Genomic DNA, 24522 nt, shown 5'->3' with positions numbered 1-24522 from the left:
CGCTACCGGCAATGTTCGAGCTATATTATAGTGACTTGTAAATACTTGAATCCAGGCAGACTTGTGACAGAAAGCATATACAATGCAAAGGCGGATCCAGCATTTTTAAAAGGGAGGGGTCCAAAACATCAATATCCTCTCTCAGATAATATTACTGCCTAAAACATACTACATTTGGTTTTCAAAAGGGAAGGGGGAGGTAGGACACCCACCCTATAGCCCAGACTTAGCCCCCAGTGACTATTTCCTGTTCCGGCAAATGAAATCTGCCCTACGTGGAAGACGCTTCCAGGATGACGAGGACATAAAGGCTGCCACAGAGGCGTGGTTAGAGGGCCAATCTGCAGATTTCTATAAAAGCGGTATTAAAATCTTGAAGGACAAATGGAATAAGTGTACTGAGGTGAATGGAGATTATATTGAAAAATAAAAGTGCAAAAGATATTCTGCGATTTGGTCTTATATTGAAGTTGCAAAACTTATTGAACGCCCCTCGTATGTATGACACATAAGACATGGTACTCCAGCGAGGTCAGTATTCTTGTTGCTCAGAGTTGTTTGTTTGTCTTTCAGTCCGGATTATTTAAGTGGGGTACTGTTCGAAAAATGCTTCAGCTCCGACATTTATCACATTTCTATACAAATTAGGTATAAAAACGGCATAGTTTATTTCAAGTGTTCAATAGTGTTGAATAATTGAACGTTATTGAATATGACATGGTATATACCTAATCGTGGAAACTATACAACTAAAGACATGCTTCTGTGAGGTATGTTTATTATGCGCCAAGAGCAACTGGCCAATTGAGCGTAATTGATGAGTAGGAATAATAACCGAATAATATAACATTATGTACAATATTTAGACCAAACATTATGACATCTACTCAATGACTAGGGCCTGTCTATAATCAGGTCGCCCAATTAAGTATATCGCCGACCCAAACCAAAACAATACAAATCTCTTTATTCAGGTCGACTTTGACCCATCGGACAGAATATCGATTAAGTAAAAATAGTACTTTGAGAGTGATGAGTATGGGTTTAGGCCGCTTTTGGCAATATTCCAGCAATATCACGGCTGATTGTACCCATTTGGGAATCGAACCCGGGTCTTCGGCATGACGACCGAGCGCTTTAACCACTAAGCTACCCCGCCGCCCGTGAGTACTTGAAAAGATGAATTACTCAAAGACCTCGCTGTATGCATGTAAAGATTGACTATGTGGAATAGATTTCATATCTCATAAGAAAATCCTAAACAACTATATCTGAATTTCCGATCCAAGGTTAAAAAGAATACAAAATGTGGAGCACTTCAATGAAATACTTAAAAGTTTGTTTTCCGTTTGTTACCACCATGATTTCTGAACCGAAATAGTTTAATACCACTGGTCTAGTTATATTGATATTTATTATCATAAGACTACATTCTAATAAAACAATATAAGCTGAAGCAGTATCACGGGGTACATGTTATTTTATGCGTCCCGCGTTAGCTTTTATACCTCGAGCCGGAGACGAGTTCTATGAAACCAAACGATGGACGAATAAAACCACATATACCCCTCGTGATACTGCTACCACGGATTTTTCAATCTGCAATTGTAAAAGAATTAAAACAAATTGAAAATTAATAGACGACAGCTGTTCGATTGAGCTGAGATTATTTCACTGACTGCTAAACAACTTATAGCTTTTTGCTTCATGGCGGGGTATAATGGATTCATTCCCCGCTCAGAAATCCACTTGCAGTCGTTTTCTTCGTGGCGGGGTATAAGGGATTCATGTTTGTTTGACCAGACAATCAGTGATTGACATCATGAACATCGAGGCTGTTAGGATACGATGACAAGAAGTCAACCAGGTCACCGACCCTGACCACCTGATCGTGTGAATGAGATTACTATAACAGTCAAATGAACTAACAATGACTGCCTTAAGACACATTAAGTACGCCAGTACGGGACTTCTCGAGGTTTCAAGAATACCAGCATAACAGATGAAAAACAGGCAATAACAAATACGAAGGTTTACAACACCATACCAAGGTGACAACGTCTTTTGATCCAACCAAAGACGTGGCAACAGGTAGCAATGTCACAAGAAAGTGAAAACAGATTGAGCGTTGTAACAACACAGCAGACAACGTTGTATGCAAAGACGAGTCACTGAACGCCGCCTAACGAGAGTATATAGGTCGAGCCGCATCAACTGGCGAGATTCATCTGTTCCATGCCATCGAAATGATCAATTGAGCTCTGGAAGTCAACGAAATAGAGAATAACTAGCTTCATAAACATTCATGTATCCTTAACATAGAAACACGTGGTTTATTGGTATCAATTAATCAACCAACCAACCAACCAACCAACCAATCAATCAATCAATCAATCAATCAATCAATGTTTTTTGCTTCAAAGACAACTTATCCATAATCCGTACAATCTTAATAGAACAATTTTGTAGAACATACACACTATAATACATCATATCAGTACAAATATTTAAGACAATAAAAATATTTTCCTAACATGAACAATCCATTAGTGTGATATAAACTTGAAACAGGGTACAACCTTATTACGTAATGTTATAATTTCAGGAGTTCGTTATTCACCATAAAATGTACAATGCAAGTTAAAATGTTTCCATTTCCAAAGACATGACACAGTAAACAATTTGCCTCGATACCTTCAGTGTGACACAGATCTCTTCTAACATTTTGTTTTCCCGTATAGTAAAGGGGCTTCTCAACAAAAGCAATTTACTGGAGCAGTGGGTTAAAGCGTTCGCTCGTCACGCCGAAGATCCGGGTTCGATTTCCCACATGGGTACAATGTGTCAAGCCCATTTCTGGTGTCCCCCGCCGTGAAATTGCTGGAATATTGCTAAAAGCGGTGTAAAACCATATTCACTCACTCTCAATTTATTGTTCTTATTACAGTGTAAATATAACTCCGACTTAACTGTACATTTCAAGCATGAGTAGAAGTATAACGACTTTCTACCAGGTACTTCTGAATGTCAGTAAGTCTCTGTCGAAACGTATTATAAAATATGCCTTTACCTCCATCCCCATGATAAACTCACACATGGCCAAATCCACAGGGACATAATAAACGTTTGACATGAGACGTCAATTGGGATGTTTACGGTCACATATCTGTCTTACCATATCCACGTTAACATTCGATAACATGGGTAGGGGTATCTTTTAGTCGGCGATGTTATCATGACTATTTGATAGTGATTCATAAACACATATTCATGGTATTATCGGAATCGTACAATCGACTCTGCTTTGAGCAGAGATTTCTTTTGGCGATGGACAGGGTTTTGTGGCCTTTATTTGTAATGTCAACTAAAATTTAATACAATTTGTATGATATTTAACATAATAAATGTATGTCACATTCCCCATAGACTATGCATCCTTAGTGAATAATATTCTGATATTTTGAATAAACTTACAAAATGACCTGTGTAGAGTTCTTTACTGATATGCTGTCATCGAAAGTAATATTTATACACCACTGCATAAATTGAATGTTGGTCTCACTTTGGACAAATCTCTGCCGTTAAGATTCAAACCGCACTGTTATTTTCCGAACGCCAGGCAGGGAAAGATCAAGTAGCACGGCTTTTGTTATGATCGAATTCCCGATCTTCCGCTCTCATGGTCAGACACTCTATCCACTGCACTACGGAGGCTCTCTTAAATTTACAATTTGTTCAAATGCATATTTGTTTAGATATCAAAATGCTATTTCTTATGAAAACAATCATGACAGTACAATAATAAAAAAAAGAAAACGGTTGCAGTTTTCATCCATTTAACACGGGCATGCATCAAAGTAATATACAAACACACAATTATTGTCCACATCGTGATGGTGCAGTGCTAATGAATCAACATGCCATGCCTTTCCACTAGAGTGTACAGGAAAAGTACCTTTCGTGCATTGTACAGCCTCTACGTCACATGCACAATCATGCATAATTCATTCGACATAGATTCTTACTTCAGTATTATCCTCTCTATTTCTATTTTCTACTATACTCTTCAAAAAAAAAAGAAAGGCAATACGTTATGATGTGGGCGGCTATCTCTCATCATGGCAGGACTAGTTTGGTCCATGTCCAGGGCAACCTTACAATCTTGATACATCAACGAAATTCTCCTACCACACGTCCTCCCAATTGCAGCCAACGGCAACGGTGTATTCCAGCAGGGCAACGCTCGACCGCATACAGCACGGTTCACAAGAGCCTGTCTACACAACAACGACGTTGAAGTCCTCCCCTGGCCCTCAAGATCCCCGGATTTGAACCCGATGGAGCATCAGCGGGATGAATTGGATAGACGGCTACGCCGACGTCAACCACAACCCACGACGTTGCAGCAGTTGGCTGTTGCGTTGCAGGCCGAGTGGGCTACCATTCCCCCTGATGTGATTCGCATACTCGTCTCTTCCATAGGGAGGAGATGTCAGGGCGCTATCGATTCCAACGGGGGACATACGCGTTTTTGATGGTAGCTGACCTTCACCTTGGACTTTTCCTATGTACCGATAACTGAGTTGACTACAATCACCAAGTGTTCTCTCCACAACATTTTTGCTAAATACCTTGTTCCTCGTATAAATGTATTTTCCTACCTCACATCTGGCTTTGCGTTTCTTTCTTTGAAGAGTATATATGAAAAAATGTCAAACCATAACCTGACTGAAAATGAATTGTCTCCCCATAATTTGGAAATTATTCAAATATATGTTTTCAAAAAAGTGTGCTCTCTCAACACGTAGCAAACTCGATCGAGTCTCGTGGTTGTGTAGATGTAAACTCTTTACTGGACAAGAGTTGTTCTTGAATTTCAAATTGCTTCATTTAGTAGTGAGTTCAGTTGTTTTTTTGTTTAACGCCGCGCTCAGCAATAGTCCCCTGCTCGATTGGCAATATGTTTCCAGCCAAGTTATGGTAATACTATTCATGCAGTGAGTGAGTGATTTGGGTTTAACACCTCGCACGAACCGGTGTCTGCCAACACTGTATTGTTTATTCCTGAATAATTTGAAGCATTTAGGCTGTTGTCAAATTCCATGTATTGATATTAAATGTCTAGTATAAAAGGCCAAAACCCTTTACTTTTGATGTATGTGAAATTCTTTTAACTTGACCAGATAATTTTTGATTTCTATCTGAATGATTTCTATAATTTTTAAAGTAGTCGAAATATTGAATATTCCCATCTAAAACCCCTACAATGTTGACTACGGGTCTTATTCACTGCCGGGCAGAAGAAAGTATACACATGTTTCATGGTGGCTAAAATGGTTATTAGATGATGGTGCATGATACAGGGTATCATGACTGTGGTTTGGGCCTTAAGTCTACAGTGTTCGGCGACTGTTTTCAGCCTAGTAACGTTTTGATAACGTTTATATTTTTCATCAAATCCATTTTCAAGTTGATACTTCCTTTTGCCCGGGAGTGTACGTGTAATGATGCCGACGTGTGCATGATTAAGTCCCAACCAACTCATGCGTGTTTCAAGTGTCGAAAAACAATGACATATTGTTTCTCATGCAACAAACGTTTTCTTTTTACAAACCGCCACGACGTAACTGCCATACTGTTGACTGCGACGGAAACCAACAACCCTCCTTACATGCAGTGTTAGCGCGACAGAGCTCAGCGTCAGTCTAAGAACGGGTGTAAATTGAATCTGTTTATTTTTGCCCAATGACAAATTGGATCAAGTACAACAGAGGCTGACTCTGTCGGCTCCACACCGGGGTAATGCTACACTACGTACCAAAGCCAACATTCACATGCCCCGTCTCCTTGCTTACGTCTTTGGTGTCAGAGGAGATGTCGACCTCAGTAGGCCAGTGGAAGCCTACACACGCCTGGTAGAAGTAGGCCCCGAGTATAGCACCTATATGGGGCCCCAGGATAGGCACCCAGAACCAGTTGAAGTCACGGAAGCTGCAGTAAAAGGAATTGTGACACACATGTACAGGAAAACTGGCAATATGTTATCTCACAGGCAATATGACCACTGGCTGCACCCAACTGAAAGGACCCCGGCCCCCATCCTGCTTCAATGACAATATGACCTATAGTTGCACCTACCTGAAAGGACCTGACCCCCATCCTGCTTCACTGACAATATGACCTATGGTTGCACCCACCTGAAAGGACCTGGCCCCCATCCTGCTTCACTGACAATATGACCTATGGTTGCACCCACCTGAAAGGACCTGACCCCCATCCTGCTTCACTGACAATATGACCTATGGTTGCACCCACCTGAAAGGACCTGGCCCCCATCCTGCTTCACTGACAATATGACCTATGTGTGCACCAACCTGAAAGGACCTGGCCCCGATCCTGCTTCACTGACAATATGACCTATGGTTCACCCACCTGAAAGGACCTGGCCCCCAGCCTGCTTCACTGACAATATGACCTATGGTTGCACCCACCTGTAGGACCTGATCCCCAGCCTGCTTCACGGACAATATAACATATAGTTGCACCCACCTGAAAGGATCTGGTCCCCAGCCTGCTTCACTGACAATATGACCTATGGTTGCACCCACCTGTAGGACCTGATCCCCAGCCTGCTTCACGGACAATATAACATATAGTTGCACCCACCTGAAAGGACCTGGTCCCCAGCCTGCTTCACTGACAATATGACCTATGGTTGCACCCACCTGTAGGACCTGATCCCCAGCCTGCTTCACGGACAATATAACATATAGTTGCACCCACCTGAAAGGACCTGGTCCCCAGCCTGCTTCACTGACAATATGACCTATGGTTGCACCCACCTGTAGGACCTGATCCACAGGCTGATACACGGCTAATATAACATATAGTTGCACCCATCTGAAAGGACCTGATCCCCAGCCTGCTACACGGACAATATAACATATAGTTGCACCCACCTGTAGGACCTGATCCCCAGCCTGCTACACCGACAATATAATATATAGTTGCACCCACCTGAAAGGACCTGGTCCCCAGCCTGCTTCACGGACAATATAACATATAGTTGCACCCACCTGAAAGGACCTGATCCACAGGCTGATACACGGCTAATATAACATATAGTTGCACCCATCTGAAAGGACCTGATCCCCAGCCTGCTTCACGGACAATATAACATATAGTTGCACCCACCTGAAAGGACCTGATCCCCAGCCTGCTTCACGGACAATATAACATATAGTTGCACCTACCTGAAAGGACCTGATCCCCAGCCTGCTACACGGACAATATGACGCCTTGTTGCACCTACCTGAAAGGACCTGATCGCAAGCCTGCTACACGGACAATATGACGCCTTGTTGCACCTACCTGAAAGGACCTGATCCCCAGCCTGCTACACGGACAATATGACGCCTTGTTGCACCTACCTGAAAGGACCTGATCCCCAGTCTGCTACACGGACAATATGACGCCTTGTTGCACCTTTCGGACAATATGACGCCTTGTTGCACCCACCTGAAAGTACCTGATCCCCAGCCTGCTACACGGACAATATGACGCCTTGTTGCACCCACCTGAAAGGATCTGATTCCCAGCCTGCTACACGGACAATATGACGCCTTGTTGCACCTACCTGAAAGGACCTGATCCCCAGCCTGCTACACGGACAGTATGACGCCTTGTTGCACCTCCCTGAAAGGACCTGATCCCCAGCCTGCTACACGGACAATATGACGCCTTGTTGCACCTACCTGAAAGGACCTGATCCCCAGTCTGCTACACGGACAATATGACGCCTTGTTGCACCTTTCGGACAATATGACGCCTTGTTGCACCCACCTGAAAGTACCTGATCCCCAGCCTGCTACACGGACAATATGACGCCTTGTTGCACCCACCTGAAAGGATCTGATTCCCAGCCTGCTACACCGACAATATAACATATAGTTGCATCCACCTGAAAGGACCTGTTCCCAAGCCTGCTACACCGACAATATAACATATAATTGCATCCACCTGAAAGGACCTGATCCCCAGCCTGCTACACGGACAATATAACATATAGTTGCATCCACCTGAAAGGACCTGATCCCCAGCCTGCTACACGGACAATATAACTTATAGTTGCATCCACCTGAAAGGACCTGATCCCCAGCCTGCTACACTGACAATATGACGCCTTGTTGCACCCACCCGAAAGGACCTGACACAGACTGCTACACGGCCACTATGACGCCTTGTTGCACCCACCCGAAAGGACCTGATCCCCAGCCTGCTTCACGGACAATATGACGCCTTGCTGCACCCACCAGAAAGGACCTGACACAGCCTACTACACGGACAATATGACGCCTTGTTGCACCCACCTGAAAGTACCGGACACAGCCTGCTACACGGACAATATGACGCCTTGTTGCACCTACCTGAAAGGACCTGACACAGCCTGCTACACGGACAATATGACGCCTTGTTGCACCCACCTGAAAGTACCTGACACAGCCTGCTACACGGACAATATGACGCCTTGTTGCACCCACCTGAAAGTACCTGATCCCCAGCCTGCTACACGGACAATATGACGCCTTGTTGCACCTACCTGAAAGTACCTGATCCCCAGCCTGCTACACGGACAATATGACGCCTTGTTGCACCCACCTGAAAGTACCTGACACAGCCTGCTACACGGACAATATGACGCCTTGTTGCACCCACCTGAAAGTACCTGATCCCCAGCCTGCTACACGGACAATATGACGCCTTGTTGCACCTACCTGAAAGTACCTGATCCCCAGCCTGCTACACGGACAATATGACGCCTTGTTGCACCCACCTGAAAGGACCTGATCCCCAGCCTGCTACACGGACAATATGACGCCTTGTTGCACCCACCTGAAAGGACCTGATCCCCAGCCTGCTTCTCGGACATTATAACATATAGTTGCACCTACCTGAAAGGACTTGATCCCCAGCCTGCTACACGGACAATATGACGCCTTGTTGCACACACCTGAAAGGACCTGACACAGCCTGCTACACCGACAATATGACGCCTTGTTGCACCCACCCGAAAGTACCTGACACAGCCTGCTACACGGACAATATGACGCCTTGTTGCGCCCGCCGAAAGGACCTGACACAGCCTGCTACACGGACAATATGACGCCTTGTTGCACCCACCTGAAAGGACCTGATTCCCAGCCTGCTACACGGACAATATGACGCCTTGTTGCAACCACCCGAAAGGACCTGACACAGCCTGCTACACGGACAATATGACGCCTTGTTGCACCCACCCGAAAGGACCTGACACAGCCTGCTACACGGACAATTTGACGCCTTGTTGCACCTACCTGAAAGGACCTGATCCCCAGCCTGCTACACGGACAATATGACGCCTTGTTGCACCTACCTGAAAGGACCTGATCCCCAGCCTGCTACACGGACAATATGACGCCTTGTTGCACCCACCTGAAAGGACCTGATCCCCAGTCTGCTACACGGACAATATGACGCCTTGTTGCACCCACCTGAAAGGACCTGATCCCCAGCCTGCTACACGGACAATATGACGCCTTGTTGCACCTACCTGAAAGGACCTGATCCCCAGCCTGCTACACGGACAATATGACGCCTTGTTGCACCTCCCTGAAAGGACCTGATCCCCAGCCTGCTACACGGACAATATGACGCCTTGTTGCACCCACCCGAAAGTACCTGATCCCCAGCCTGCTACACGGACAATATGACGCCTTGTTGCACCTACCTGAAAGGACCTGATCCCCAGCCTGCTACACGGACAATATGACGCCTTGTTGCACCTACCTGAAAGGACCTGATCCCCAGCCTGCTACACGGACACTATGACGCCTTGTTGCACCTACCTGAAAGGACCTGATCCCCAGCCTGCTACACGGACAATATGACGCCTTGTTGCACCTCCCTGAAAGGACCTGATCCCCAGCCTGCTACACGGACAATATGACGCCTTGTTGCACCCACCTGAATGGACCTGACACAGCCTGCTACACGGACAATATGACGCCTTGTTGCACCTCCCTGAAAGGATCTGATCCCCAGCCTGCTACACGGACAATATGACGCCTTGTTGCACCCACCTGAAAGGATCTGATCCCCAGCCTGCTACACGGACAATATGACGCCTTGTTGCACCCACCTGAAAGGATCTGATTCCCAGCCTGCTACACGGACAATATGACGCCTTGTTGCACCCACCTGAAAGGACCTGATCCCCAGCCTGCAACACGGACAATATGACGCCTTGTTGCACCCACCTGAAAGGACCTGATCCCCAGCCTGCTACACGGCTACTGTGGCGCCTTGTTGCACCTACCTGAAAGGATCTGATCCCCAGCCTGCTAAAGCGGTGAAGATTCGCGGTCCGAGGTCCCTTGCCGGGTTGATAGCATACCCGCAGTTGAAGCCGAATGTCATGCCAATGGCCACGACGATCAAGCCCACACTGATAGGGATAAGGCCTGAGGGTGGGGACATATTCCGGGGGTCGGTCACTCCCATCACACATATCAGCAGGATCGCAGTGCCGAAAACCTGCAGCGTAATATTTATTTTCTATTTCTTACTGAAGTCTTTCAGGGCCAATATTTCTCTTGAAATTTCAACGTAGTATCTTGAAATATCAAGAAAAAACCAAATGGCCCTAAAAGGCTTCCGTTTTTTTTGCAAAGACTGTCGAACATATTTCAGGGAGTTACTGGCTGAGGATGTAATTATCACAGAGTTCGTAGTGAAGACATTCAAGCTCTCTGACAACATCGCTAAGTTTATTTTGAATCCAGTCGGACACGGTGACCAAGTCGGCTAGTCTTGCGTCGTTTAGGCATGCCAGAAATCTGTCATCGTAGGTTCAAACCCATGCCCTGGTTGTGTTTCTAGGTGTGTCAGCACCACAGCCGTACTCGTTAACAGTTAAGACCTGCGCCACTTAGGGCTTCCCTCTGACATCAAGCTGACTTGGCGTGATATAACTGAAATACTGTTTAAAGCGGCGTTAAATCTCACTCTCTCACACTGAATACAATCAAATGACGTTGTCAAATGGAAAGCATGCGCTAATAACATTGAGTTGATTGAGTTAAGTAACGTAACAGATGGATTAAATTATGCGGTTAGTCACCTGGTCACCGAAGCCGTTCGCTGTAGAGACGAAGGGCTGCGGGTAGGTTGCCCAGATGCCGGCGGTGGAGGCGTTGCCGACTACAGCCCGGACCCCGTCGTCGTAGTGATGTAGTGCGTCTAAGATACATGACGGATAACAACATATTACATGTACACATGGCGACAAAGGAGACACGACTGACGGGAAGTGCCAGACTACAAGCGTAAATAACAGTTACAACGTAGGCTTACCGGTTTCACAGGGTGTATTCGGCCAGCATCAGTAGATAACTGATACATCAGGTGTATTCGGACACCTGTGTACACCAGGAACACGAGGAGTAATCTCAACTGTTTACACCACGTACACCATGCCTATACTTACCTTTATTCTGCCTCAAAGTGAGATTGACCAATCAGAGAGCAGAACTACTGACCCCACATGAGCCCATATAGCGTCAGTAAATATCCAAGATGGTTGTTACTGACCTAATATGAGACCGTATACCGTCAATCACAGCCATCTTAGATTTTCCAACACCTACCTCACATATTTCACATGGAAATGGGGGCGGTCGGGTAGCCTAGTGGTTAAAGCGTTCACTCGTCACGACGAAGACCCAGGTTCGATTCCCGACATGGGTGCAATGTGTGAAGCCCATTTCTGGTGTCCCCCACCGTGATATTGCTGGAATATTGCTAAAAGCGGCGTAAAACCATACTCACTCACTCACTCACTCACTCACATGGAAATGCTAGTACCGAAATTTGTTATTTGACACTGTTTTTGTGTTTATATCATTAATATCGATGTGATAAAGATTATAATTAAAATTATCAACAAGATTTGGCCTGAACGGTTTCAAGAGTAGTCTCCCTTTGATCCTTAACGTCAACGGTTGTAAGTGTCAAGTTTTCATTTTCACATGGCATGTGCGATATGGATACCAGATAGTGTAATCGTAATCGTATGGTGTCTTTAGTTGCCGTAAACGGCATATTAGGTTAGCAGAAAGATATTGGGTGAGGCGTCAGCTATTTTTCTGCTGACGTAATATGACACCGTATACGGCAACTAAAGACACCATAACTAATAGCATACACAAGGGATACACCCACCTGTATACACCAGGTACACGAGGATTGAGGCGACAAAGGCCCCTAGGTACTGAGCCAGGAGGTAGACCGGCACCTTCTTCAACTGCAGCCTCCCCAGGGCCGCCTGGGCCACGGTGACGGCAGGGTTGAGGTGGCCACCTGGAGAACACATGGTGTGTTGACATCGTCATCATCGTTGAAGTCAACGTCATCATAGACAGGATGATGACTTAAATACAGTAACATCTTAAAATATAACCTCATGAACATATACAGTTGTAGTTTCATTTGAGCATACACGCTGACGAATCAGGGATAAGATGTTATACAAAAGCTTTTTCTTATCAAAATGTGGGAAAAACATATTAACGTATCATGTTAGTCTTATTTATAAAATATATTGTTTCAGTTGGCAAATTATTGTACTGCCAGGCTTATTGTAAGATTGGACCCGTGAAGATCCGGGTTAGAACAGGTCCCACACTTGCTGTTAAAGGTGACTATGCTTGTCGTAAGAGGCGACTAACGGGATCGGGTGGTCAGGCAGACTGACTTGGTTGATGAATTTCATCGTATCCCAATTGCGTGAATTGAAGCTTATGATGTCAATCACTTGATTGTCTGGTACAGACTCGATTACCTACAGACCGTCGTCATATAGCTGTAATATTGCTGAGGGCGGAGTTAAACATCAAACAAACAAATAATGTGAGATTGTCATGTTATTGGATATTTCCGGATGACGCTTATAGAGTAGGCGAGTCACCAGTATACCTGCTATCTGTAGTTCGGTCTGATTGGTTGGTTATTCCTACAATAACAATCGGACATCACGTGACCTGGTCTGCAGCAGCAAGAGCTCCACTAAACACCAGCAATACTGTAGGCGGTCGGCACTGCAGGAGAAATGCACTGTAGGCGAATAGAGAAGGAACAGGGTCAAACATGCTTACCGGACACTCCCCCCGACACGTATATCCCCATGGTAACGCCTATCCCCCACGACCAGTAGATGGACTGGGGGGATCCATTCTTGCCCTCACTGAGAACCACCTGGGCGACTGATCCCTCACCAAATACCTGCAGGGCACAGAACGAGAGACATGACAGAGAGCTATACGAGGATTTACATGATGAAGATGCAGCTCCACCATGTTATCACTGAAGTCCATAGCCGTAACATATGTTGTCCCTTTTTCAAACATATATGGAGAAGATTCTTGTATACGCTATTTATCATAAAAGACATCTTTACATATACTGTGAGGTTAGCATGTGTCCTATCGTTTATACTTAATGCTGTTTGTCTTTGTGATGTTTTGGATGATGTAAAAAGGTATTACATTTAGAAGAGAAAAGGGACGAAGTTGTATAAGGGTCCTTTAGACAGACAGGCAGATTTATTTCAGACACATATATATATTTAATCATAGTACAATGACATTCTGTTGTTGGAAAGTTCTGTCGTGAAGCACCACTTGTCTATTGGCTCTGAATAGAGTGAGTGAGTATGGTTTTACGCCGCTTTTAGCAATATTCCAGCAATATCACGGCGGGGGACACCAGAAATAGGCTTCACACATTGTACCCATGTCGGGAATCGAACCCGGGTCTTCGGCGTGACGAGCGAACGCTTTAACCACTAGGCTACCCGACCGCCCCCGGATCTGAATAGATGTACACATTTAAGTGTTATTTATAGTCAATACATCATCTTTCTTTCAAATATCTTAGTAACCAAAGTCTGAGAAGAATGTGACTATTTTTGCTGTTCATTAACTGCCCAAGTTGTCATTGTGTTGGATACGTATATAATCACCATTCCATCTCCAACGCGGAGATGGAAGACAGCGGGCTACCGACGTCGAAATGAACGTTTCGCACCAGACTGCGTTCGACAGATCGACAGATTCGGTGGCGGAAGTTTGATGGTGTGGGGAGGCATATCCTATTCACGGTGATCTGACTTGGTGGTGGTTCAGGGGAATCTCGCAGCAAATCGGTACATCGACCAAACTCTCAACGTCACCTTCTTCCGATTATCAACGGACAGAGGGAGTTGTTTCAACATGATAACACATAGCTCCTGTCGCTGACTTTTATCATAATTCAAACGTTAGTGTCTTGCCGTGGCCTTCCTTAGCCCCGGATCTGAACCCGATAGAGCTTCTGTGGGATGAACTCGATAGACGTGTACATCAACGTCAACATACGCCACAGACACTTGCACAACTGACCAACGTTTTGCAGGAAGAATAGAGGAGAATTCCACAGGACAGAATCCGTAGACTAATTCAGTCTGTGCCAGGGAGATGTAGAGCAGTGATAACAGCCCACAGTGGTCACTCCAGGTACTGATCGGAACGCCCCCCTCGAGGACGTACTGTCTTGTGACAGGACAATTAGTATTGCCGTTTGTCTCCAGAACATGTGACTATCGCCATGCTAAGTTTCATGTTTGTGTTAATCAAATTACATTAAATATGCACATTTAATTGAACACAGTAACATATTTCAAAGTAAGCCTATGCATTTCTTGTTTTGAAGAATGTAATAGACACATCGAACCAGCAATATTCCACATAATTAACGATTTCATAGACCATATGTAAGTCTGAAACGTCTAACCATATTAGGACGTGAAAGGTTAAAACTGTGCATTGTTTTCTATCCAGCTCAACTAGAATCCATCTCATGTATGCACGTTCCGCTGTTTCCAACTGTTGGAAGACACTGACTGTCATCAACTGATTATATCAGCTGATATATATGTGCCCCATTTTAAACGGTTTACAGTCTCAACTCTATACACCACTCACAACCTTCGACCTATCACGATCAGACATCCTATTTTTCATTGATAAAAATAGCGATAAGACCATTTTGCTGAACGAAGTCCAAATGTTGTTTTGCTTGATGATGCAATATCCAGTCTGTATGAATTGGGTCACATGGACAAACACGAGATTAGCAAGTCGCGTCCAGTTTCGTTTCATAATTCGTAGTTTAGCGACTGCACCGTAGGAGAAGGCATTGCCCCGTTTGGGCGGTGGGGTAGCCTAGTAGTTAAAGCGTTCGCTCGTCATGCCGATGACCCGGGTTCGATTCCCCACATCGGTACAATGTGTGAAGCCCATTTCTGGTGTCCCCGCCGTGATATTGCTGGAATATTGCTAAAGGCGGCGTAAAACTATATTCACTCACACATTGCCCAGTTTAACGTTCCATCAGATGCAGTAGTGTTCACTGAATCGGTCAAGTCAGTTCTACCAAGCTACGTAAAATCATATCAGCGGAAAGCCTATTGTGGATCAGGCCGTAGACGTTTAGTACATTGTTATGGTTCTAATAAACCAAGAACCATTTTCAAATGGAATCCAGGATTCGAACCCAAGATTATAGGACTAATTCAGTCCAGCCCAAGGGACGTTAACGTACACATGCACTGTGAATTGTGGCGCCAGGGAAGACTAGGTCATCCGTTCCGAGTCTTGATCGGAAGAACCAGTGATTGATATCATGAGCATCAATCCACCCCGCCAGGTACACGGACACAGCCAGCAAGGTCACACCTTGGTACCACCCTATTCAGTGTAGTGGTGCTCACAAGAAGTACTGGGGACCTTGCTACTCCTACGTTAATACGTCGCAGGTTCGTTTGTTTGTATTATATATTTGGTCACAAATGGTAATGTACCTATCATTACAACATGTATAATATGTGCTATGGACACGCGTCACCACTATTTCTCGCATAGCGGCCGTATGTATTCACGGGTGGCGGAAAAAAAACATTGTATAGAAGGCCGCGATTTATTGACGATGTTTGAACGTATTGAATACAAGGCCGTGATATATTGACGATGTGGGAACGTATTGAATACAAGGCCGTGATTTATTGAGGATGTGGGAAGGTAGTGTATGTAAGGCCATGCTGTATTGTCGATGGGGGAACGTATTGCATACAATACCGTGAAGTGGGCCCATTGACGATGGGGGAACTTAGCGTACACAAGGCCCATGGACGATGGGGGAACTTAGTGTACACAAGGCCCATGGACGATGGGGGAACTTAGTGTACACAAGGCCCAATGACGATGGGGGAACGAGGTGCATACAAGGCCCATGGACGATGGGGGAACTTAGTGTACACAAGGCCCATTGACGATGGGGGAACTTAGTGTACACAAGGCCCATTGACGATGAGGGAACTTAGTGTACACAAGGCCATTGACGATGGGGGAACTTAGTGTACACAAGGCCCATTGACGATGGGGGAACTTAGTGTACACAAGGCCCATTGACGATGAGGGAACTTAGTGTACACAAGGCCATTGACGATGGGGGAACTTAGTGTACACAAGGCCCATTGACGATGGGGGAACTTAGTGTACACAAGGCCCATTGACGATGAGGGAACTTAGTGTACACAAGGCCATTGACGATGGGGAAACTTAGTTTTCACAAGGCCCACTGACGATGGAGGAACTTAGTGTACATAAGGCCCAAAGACTAACATTAAGTCTATGAAATCTTATATTACACAATATCCTTCTTGACTCTAAAAATATTAAAAACAAATTGCCTATACTGATGCTTATGTATGCGTTTCTAGATTGTGTTTTTTTCATAAAATAAATATATTCCACAATCATGGTGCAGGACTAACAAGGCCCATTGTGATGGTAGATAGTCTTCACGGTCTTGCTGTTACTAATTCGCCGTGTGAGGCACATCCCTGCTTGTCTCCAACTGCTCGCTACAAAGCCCTAATCCCTTTTCTCTCCACACCGACCGTCACAAGACGTATCGACGTACCGTGTCAGGTATTACCTTCCAGGATAGGCCGCAGCACAAACACACCCTCCTCGTGTTGAGATACACTGTACACGAACAGTCGTGACATGGAATTCTGTCTTAGCACTTCTTTATCCCTCACAATGGAGATGAAGTCATTGTGTTTGCATACATCTTCCGTGGGTTATAATTCAGATATCAACACTGCAAGCCGTGACCCCAAAGAGGTGCTTCGCCAGCTTACATTGGCTCCTGAAGAGGGGAGCAAGAGAGTCACCCTCATATATGTGAGTGGAGCACTTAACTTTGATGGTTGTACTCTCGTTAAACGATAACACGGTGTTCGACTCGCAGCTCTATTGGGTGTTCTTGTGCTGCTCCTTATTGGGCGTTAGGGACGACCATTTAATTGGGAGTTTTATACGGAACTTTTTTTGGATTTTTTTCTTGAAATTTCAAGATACTAAGTTGACATTTAAAGATACTGACTTGAAATTTCAAGATACTAACTTGAAATTTCAAGATACTAACTTGAAATTTCATGAAACATTATTTAGAATTTCAAGATACTAACTTGAGATTTTAAGATGTTATGTTGAAATTTCAAAATACATACTAAGTTGAAATTTCAAGATATGATCTTAGCATAAGATGGATTTGAACATAGCATCTTGGACTTTCAACTTAGTATCTTGAAATTTAAGATAATAAGTTGAAATTTCAAGTTATAATCTTACAATTTCAACTTATTATCTTCAAGATCATTATCTTGAAATTTCAAGTTAGTATCTTGAAATTTCAACATAAATCTTGAAATTACAAGAAAACAATAAAAAACAAAAACAAATGGTCTTAAATGGCTTCCGTAGTTTTAATTGATACACTATTTTCAGTTAGAGTTTCAAACATACACTTTTTACCTATAATCTTGAGCCAAACATTTTTGGGGACCCACAATAAAATATTTTACACAACATACAGGATGTCTCGTGAACGAAGACAAATGATATCTTTCCGGCTTTTTCGGGAACAGATAATGTGTTTCTAATGTTTACCTGGAGATGGCTTTACAGTATTCGTACTTATCCTTGAAAATGAAAACAATCAGGATATCTCTTAAATATATTCATAGACATTGCAAAAACATTGCATTGTGGTAGCTTTACTATATTGAACACACGTGTATGCATACCTGCCAAGTGAGATGCGTGTCATCATATAACACTAGCGCATTGGTGTTATCAGTTGAAAGATAAACTATTCGCGTTATCACTATATGAGAACTAAACGGCTGGCCCCGAAACCAGAAAGTGTCTGATAAACAGATAAATAGGAAACAAACATCAATAGCCCAACATACAATCAATACTTCAGGTACTTCAATACTTTTGTGGAGCCATGGTACGGAGGTCGTAGTCGTCTTTCTCACAGTCCCCGAACCTTAATATTGTCCTATCCGGCCAGTCCCTACTGTAATGCTACAGCTCTAAATGAAGCAAGTCTAGATTTTCTACAGCTTCTCCCATTGCATTGGGGCTCGTTTTCATTTTAAATGGCATTGTTTGTTTCCGTCAAATTTTTATATTTTCAGAGACTATGCTTTAGTCGGGGGTCGACCGTAATAGGTTACCATAACACTTAGCAGTATAGACGGGCAACGATGCAGTTTCCAACCTTCTATGAAACTAAATGGGTAATAATAAAAAAAACCATCTATGCCACTTAACATCAATAGGACAGCGGACCTGCAAGTGGACACGGTTACAGCTCGGCGAGGTAATACGTGGGAGACAACACAACCTAACCTCTGCGTCGACTGTGAATCACATTCCAAAACTGTTCTAATTACTCTCGCAGACATAACGACACAAACATAGTTGACCTACTTACCAGGAGGATGAAAGTTCCCAGGAATTCCGCCAAGAATTCCCGTGTCATGGGAAAGTTCTGCAGATTGAAACATGACTGTTTTCTGCACGCGTTGGCCATGTTGTTCATTCACGGGTGTTCAGTATCCTGACCCTGCATGTGTTAATGATGCCCAGTGCTACAACAAGTCTTCTACCAGCGCCCCTGGTCTGGTACACTGTTCGGGGGAGGGAGGAAGGAGGATGGGGGTGCACGGAGGGGGTGTCAATCTCAAACCCCTTTCCGTTAGGGGGCGTCGCCGGTCTTATCGCTGAGATATTCCATCTTGATTGATTTATACAATGTAAACATATGGCGTGTGTTAATATCTTCTGAATTAGGGTCTAGTTTACTGACCTCGACATTGTTACAACGCGAGCTTGACAATGCGCATTACTTGGTTTTAAAGGCCCAGTGCTAAGCTGTATGCACATTGCGCACCTCCGGTTGATGTCGTCGTTATGTGCAGCTGTTGCATGTCGTAATGTTGCAGACATGACAGGTACATTAACACACTAGCGCCTTATGTTGTCACCTTAACCTTAACCTGCATGGATATTGATGTCATACCTGCTCGTGGGATTTCCAGGACAGAATAGGTCCTCAATACTCCATGCTCGTTGGATTTCCAGCACAGAATAGGTCCCCAGTACTCTATGCTTGGGGCAATTTCAGAACAGAATAGTCCCCTGCAGTACTAGGTCCTCAGTGTTGTATGCTTGTGGGCTATGCAGGACAGAATGGGTCCCCAGTGCTCAATGCTTGTGTGATTAGTAGATTAGATCTTCGACATGTCACACGTGGTTAAGGGGTTACCTGTTGTAAAGAGAAACGAGAGATCCAGCTATTTCGCAAATATATGTGCAGAGTTGCGTCCCTTAGGCGAGACAGGATAGCGTAATTTTGCTCTTATGTTTCTTGTTTTGTCAGCACCTTGACCCTGCTTGTGGGTTATAAAAGTCTAAGATCCACATCATGTCGGGCTTTCCTCTCACATTTGGCTGACCCGCCGTGACTGAACTACTCTCCAAGAGTAAACCTACCCAGTTCTGTAATAAAGCTGGCACATGGCATATTAACTGAAATGTTGTTTAAGGTGGCGTTAAATGTAACCCACTCACGTTCACACATACATACATCCATCTGATGCAGCAGGACTATGCACATACAGACCAAGACCATATATACATACAGACAAATATCATATACACATACAGACTAAGACCATATACACATACGGACTAAGACCATATACATATACAGACTAAGACAATATACACATACAGACTAAGACCATATACACATACGGACTAAGACCATATACACATACAGACTAAGACCATATACACATACAGACTAAGGTCATATACACCTACAGACTAAGACCATATACACATACAGACTAAGACAATATACACATACAGACTAAGGTCATAAACACATACATACAGACAAATATCATATACACATACAGACTAACACCATATACACATACGGACTAAGGCCATATACACATACAGACTAAGACCATATATACATACGACAAATATCATATACACATACAGACTAAGACCATATACACATACAGACTAAGGTCATATACACATGCAGACTAAGACAATATACACATACATACTAAGGTCATATACACCTACAGACTAAGGTCATATACACATACAGACTAAGACCATATATACATACAGACAAATATCATATACACATACAGACCAAGACCATATACACATACGGACTAAGGCCATATACACATACAGACTAAGACCATATATACATACGACAAATATCATATACACATACAGACTAAGACCATATACACATACAGACTAAGACCATATACACATACGGACTAAAGCCATATACACATACAGACTAAGACCATATACACATACAGACTAAGACAATATACACATACAGACTAAGACCATATACACATACAGACTAAGGTCATATACACGTAAGGCTAAAGCCATATACACCTACAGACTAAGGTCATATACACATACAGACTAAGACCGTATACACATACAGTCTAAGGCCATATACACATAGAGACTAAGACCATATACACATACAAACTAAGACCATATACACATACAGAATAAGGCCATATACACATACAGAATAGGCCATATACACATACATACTAAGGCCACATTCAGATTAAGGCGATATACACATACAGAATAAGGCCATATACACATACAGACTAAGGCCATATACACATACAGACTAAGGCCATATACACATACAGATTAAGGCCCTATACACATACAGACTAAGGCCATATACACATACAGACTAAGGCCATATACACATACAGACTAAGGCCATATACAAATACAGACTAAGGCCATATACACATACAGACTAAGGCCATATACACATACAGACTAAGGCCACATACACAGACTAACGTCATTTACTCTCTGCATGGTTAGCAGGTATTCCAGTATACGACCATTAAGTATTAAATTCCGAGGAAATGTGACACCTCCTTTAAGTGCTGACACCACGTCACAGTCTACTGTATTACAGCAGCCTGGCAAATACCGACAGAGTTATTAATTATCGTCTTAAACTTTTCTCTTGCCAGCAAGTACTACCGCGAGGAAGTGTTTTCTCATTAACCTTATTTTTGACATCGGTTCACGTATGTATGTAACTAAACCTGGTTGTTTCTGTAGGCGAAGTGTAGCAGGTGTAGTGCCACGTTCCACACTGGGTCACGAGATCGAGCTCACCGTCATTAACAGCCACTGCTGTACTGTCAGTTTTATTATGTATTACCACGTTATATGTTTATTATACCCAATTAATGCATTCGTTTCTAAGATGCGTAACATCACCCGTGTCTGTGTAACTATACAAACACATAGATAATGTCTAGCTAGTCTTCACAAGTGGCATGTATTTTCTTGTTGACAAGGCGGGCAGTCACAATTGAACTTTGTCATGTCACGTGCTTCAACACTAAACCTGCACGTCACAGCGGGGAGTTGGCCTTCCTGACGCTCACACGTCCTCACTGACTGCCCTGAGGCCTAAGTGATCCTCATATACATCTTCTTTTAAATAATGATGATGATGACGACGACGACGACGACGATGATGATCATATACTGATGATTTAGTGTTGGTAATTATATTTCTGTTCAGAACGCTGAAATGTTTAACTTCGAATCATAGGGAATACCATAATCTAGAAAAAAGCATACCCCTGTTTCTAAATGTTTATGGGGCGGTGGGGTAGCCTAGTGGTTAAAGCGTTCGCTCGCTACGCCGAATGACCGGTTTCGATTCCCCACATTGGTACCATGTGTGAAGCCCATTTCTGGTGTCACCCGCCGTGCTATTCCTGGAATATTGCTAAAAGCGGCGTAAAAAAAAACATACTCACTCAGTCTAAATGTTTATAATACATTTAATCCGAGGTATAATATAATTGTCTTTCGTCCGAACTCATTCAATCCAACCAGAAACAGGTAATATATTTTATGCGTATTTATTTTTCGACAGGTACAGTGGCGCATACATTCATCATTTATTTCTGTTTAACTGTGTAAAGAGACCGCCTCCGTGGTGTAGTGGAAAGACCGTCAGCCTGCAGAGCGGTATGTCGGTGGTTCGATCCTCTGGTCGCGTCACTCCAAAAGACGTTAACAGACGCCTGGCAGTTGGCATTAAGGGAATAAAACAAGGACTGATCGGCTGTGAGTCAGTATACTGTGTCTAAATGCGGTATCCATGTTAAACTGCGGCATGGTATCTCATTGGACTAGCACTATAAACCTAGTACGCACAGCCACACTTACAGGTACACGCACGTGGCTATATAAGCGCAACAATCCAGAACACCAGTTTAAACCCAATTTCACATCATTGTTCTAGAAACAATTTGACAAATTACATCGTGTTATAACAAAATGGAGACTGGTCCAGTTGAGCCAAATCAATGCTTATCACAATAATGTACACCGGCTGTGGGAGCGACGAGACAGAGAGATACGATACTTCTCATCACAAAGATGTGTGTATAGCTGCTGGATCAATGGTGAAGTTCTGAAAACAATAGATCCAGCTTGTAACCAGAGCCACCCTGTCTTGTTGGACTGACCAGGGTACACACAGCGTCTGCAGGGATGGGTTTACCATGAATATTCATCAATAGATAGGGTTCTATATTGTGAAACATATCTCTTGTTTTGATAAAATCGTTACGCATTCATTAGAAATGTTTAAAGGTAGCTGTCTTCACTTCAGAGTTTGTCCAATGTGGATTCAGTGGGTTTTGCCAATATGTCAGTCATACGAAGACGGGTGATTGACCTTCGCGCTGTGGTACATCTAGATCTAAAGTAGGATTTTGTTTCCCCTGAAGCTACGCACATACAGCCATTTTACATACACCCAATGACTAGTTGATTTTGCGTCAGTTTGTCCTTCATAGTTGACATATACAACAGTTGGTATTATCTATTTGACTGCTTTGCTTTTTATTATTTGTTGTATAACGCCGTACGCAGCAATACTTGAGTCTGGACCAGACAAACCAATTATTGACATTATGAGCATAGATCTACGCAGTTAGGATATGATGACATGCATCAACCAACTCAGTGTGTCTGGCCATCCGATCCCGTTAGTCACATCTTACGACAATCATGGGTTGCTTAAGACCAGTTCTAACCCGGATCTGTACTGGTAATGTGGGTTAGAACTACACATGCTGGATGGCACACATGACAAACCCTTCTGAGTTCTATACTGGAGTGAGTTACTTGTAAGGCCAAGTTTGCCATTATAACAACAGTATCCTGGTTGGAGATCAAGAGTGGGCTTCAAGCAATGTACAAAGTGAGGAATCTTTAGTTCTTTTAAGAAACAGGACTCCAAACAGTGCCTTGGTTAAACATAACCGGGATGCTTCTACATTAAGTAATCAGCAGTGATTGTTGCGTACAACGTGTGTGACAGAAGTGATTGTTCTGTACAGCGTGTGTGACAGCAGTGATTGTTGTGTACAGCGTGCGTGACAGCAGTGATTGTTTTGTACAGTGTGTGTGACAGCAGTGATTGTTGTGTACAGCGTGCGTGACAGCAGTGATTGTTTTGTACAGTGTGTGTGACAGCAGTGATTGTTGTGTACAGGGAGTGTGACAGCAGTGATTGTTGTGTACAGCGTGCGTGACAGCAGTGATTGTTGTGTACAGCGTGCGTGACAGCAGTGATTGTTGTGTACAACGTGCGTGACAGCAGTGATTGTTGTGTACAACGTGTGTGACAGCAGTGATTGTTGTGTACAGGGTGTGTGACAGCAGTGATTGTTGTGTACAGCGTGCGTGACAGCAGTGATTGTTGTGTACAACGTGTGTGACAGCAGTGATTGTTGTGTACAGGGTGTGTGACAGCAGTGATTGTTGTGTACAGCGTGTGTGACAGCAGTGATTGTTGTGTACAACTTGTGTGACAGCAGTGATTGTTGTGTACAGGGTGTGTGACAGCAGTGATTGTTGTGTACAGGGTGTGTGACAGCAGTGATTGTTGTGTACAGGGTGTGTGACA

At 43.7% G+C, this 24522-nt stretch overlaps 1 protein-coding gene and 1 long non-coding RNA gene across 4 annotated transcripts; one reads left to right on the top strand and one right to left on the bottom strand.

The window, feature by feature from the left end:
* Window positions 1-644: 644 nt before the first annotated feature.
* On the bottom strand, window positions 645-19691 carry LOC124136663 (aquaporin-10-like). 3 transcript variants are annotated; one of them, XM_048402562.1, is made up of 8 exons: window positions 19513-19691; window positions 18925-19227; window positions 13191-13317; window positions 12259-12396; window positions 11159-11277; window positions 10355-10572; window positions 5856-5991; window positions 645-2261 (listed from the first exon to the last, which is right to left on the bottom strand). In XM_048402562.1, the coding sequence occupies exons 2-8, from the start codon at window positions 19030-19032 to the stop codon at window positions 2211-2213; spliced, it is 897 nt and encodes a 298-aa protein (XP_048258519.1). In that variant the 5' UTR covers window positions 19033-19227; window positions 19513-19691; the 3' UTR covers window positions 645-2210. The 3 variants fall into 3 exon arrangements, with proteins under 3 accessions (XP_048258519.1, XP_046358589.2, XP_046358588.2); XM_046502633.2 differs by having other exon boundaries at window positions 5819-5991; window positions 18925-19691; XM_046502632.2 differs by having other exon boundaries at window positions 18925-19691.
* Window positions 19692-21832: 2141 nt separating this feature from the next.
* LOC124136703 lies at window positions 21833-23185 on the top strand. The gene is made up of 2 exons (XR_006861405.2): window positions 21833-22096; window positions 22526-23185. It is a non-coding gene; the product is annotated as an uncharacterized LOC124136703 (long non-coding RNA).
* The last annotated feature ends 1337 nt before the right edge of the window (window positions 23186-24522 follow it).

This window comes from Haliotis rufescens, unplaced genomic scaffold, assembly GCF_023055435.1.
Source record: "Haliotis rufescens isolate VD_foot unplaced genomic scaffold, xgHalRufe1.0.p SCAF_1, whole genome shotgun sequence".
NCBI lineage: Eukaryota > Metazoa > Mollusca > Gastropoda > Lepetellida > Haliotidae > Haliotis > Haliotis rufescens.
Note: the sequence above shows the minus strand (reverse complement) of the source record. Positions and strands in the feature narration are given on the sequence as shown.

What these genes read in the sequence shown, in the direction of transcription:
- LOC124136663 (XM_046502632.2), bottom strand. Translation starts at nt 19,032, where the DNA reads ATGAACAACATGGCCAACGCGTGCAGAAAACAGTCATGTTTCAATCTG. An exon ending in CGTGTCGGGGGGAGTGTCCG is followed by an intron (nt 12,397 to 13,190) that starts GTAAGCATGTTT and finishes TGTGTTCTCCAG; the next exon opens with GTGGCCACCTCAACCCTGCC. An exon ending in TGGGGATCAGATCCTTTCAG is followed by an intron (nt 5,992 to 10,354) that starts GTAGGTGCAACA and finishes CTTTTACTGCAG; the next exon opens with CTTCCGTGACTTCAACTGGT.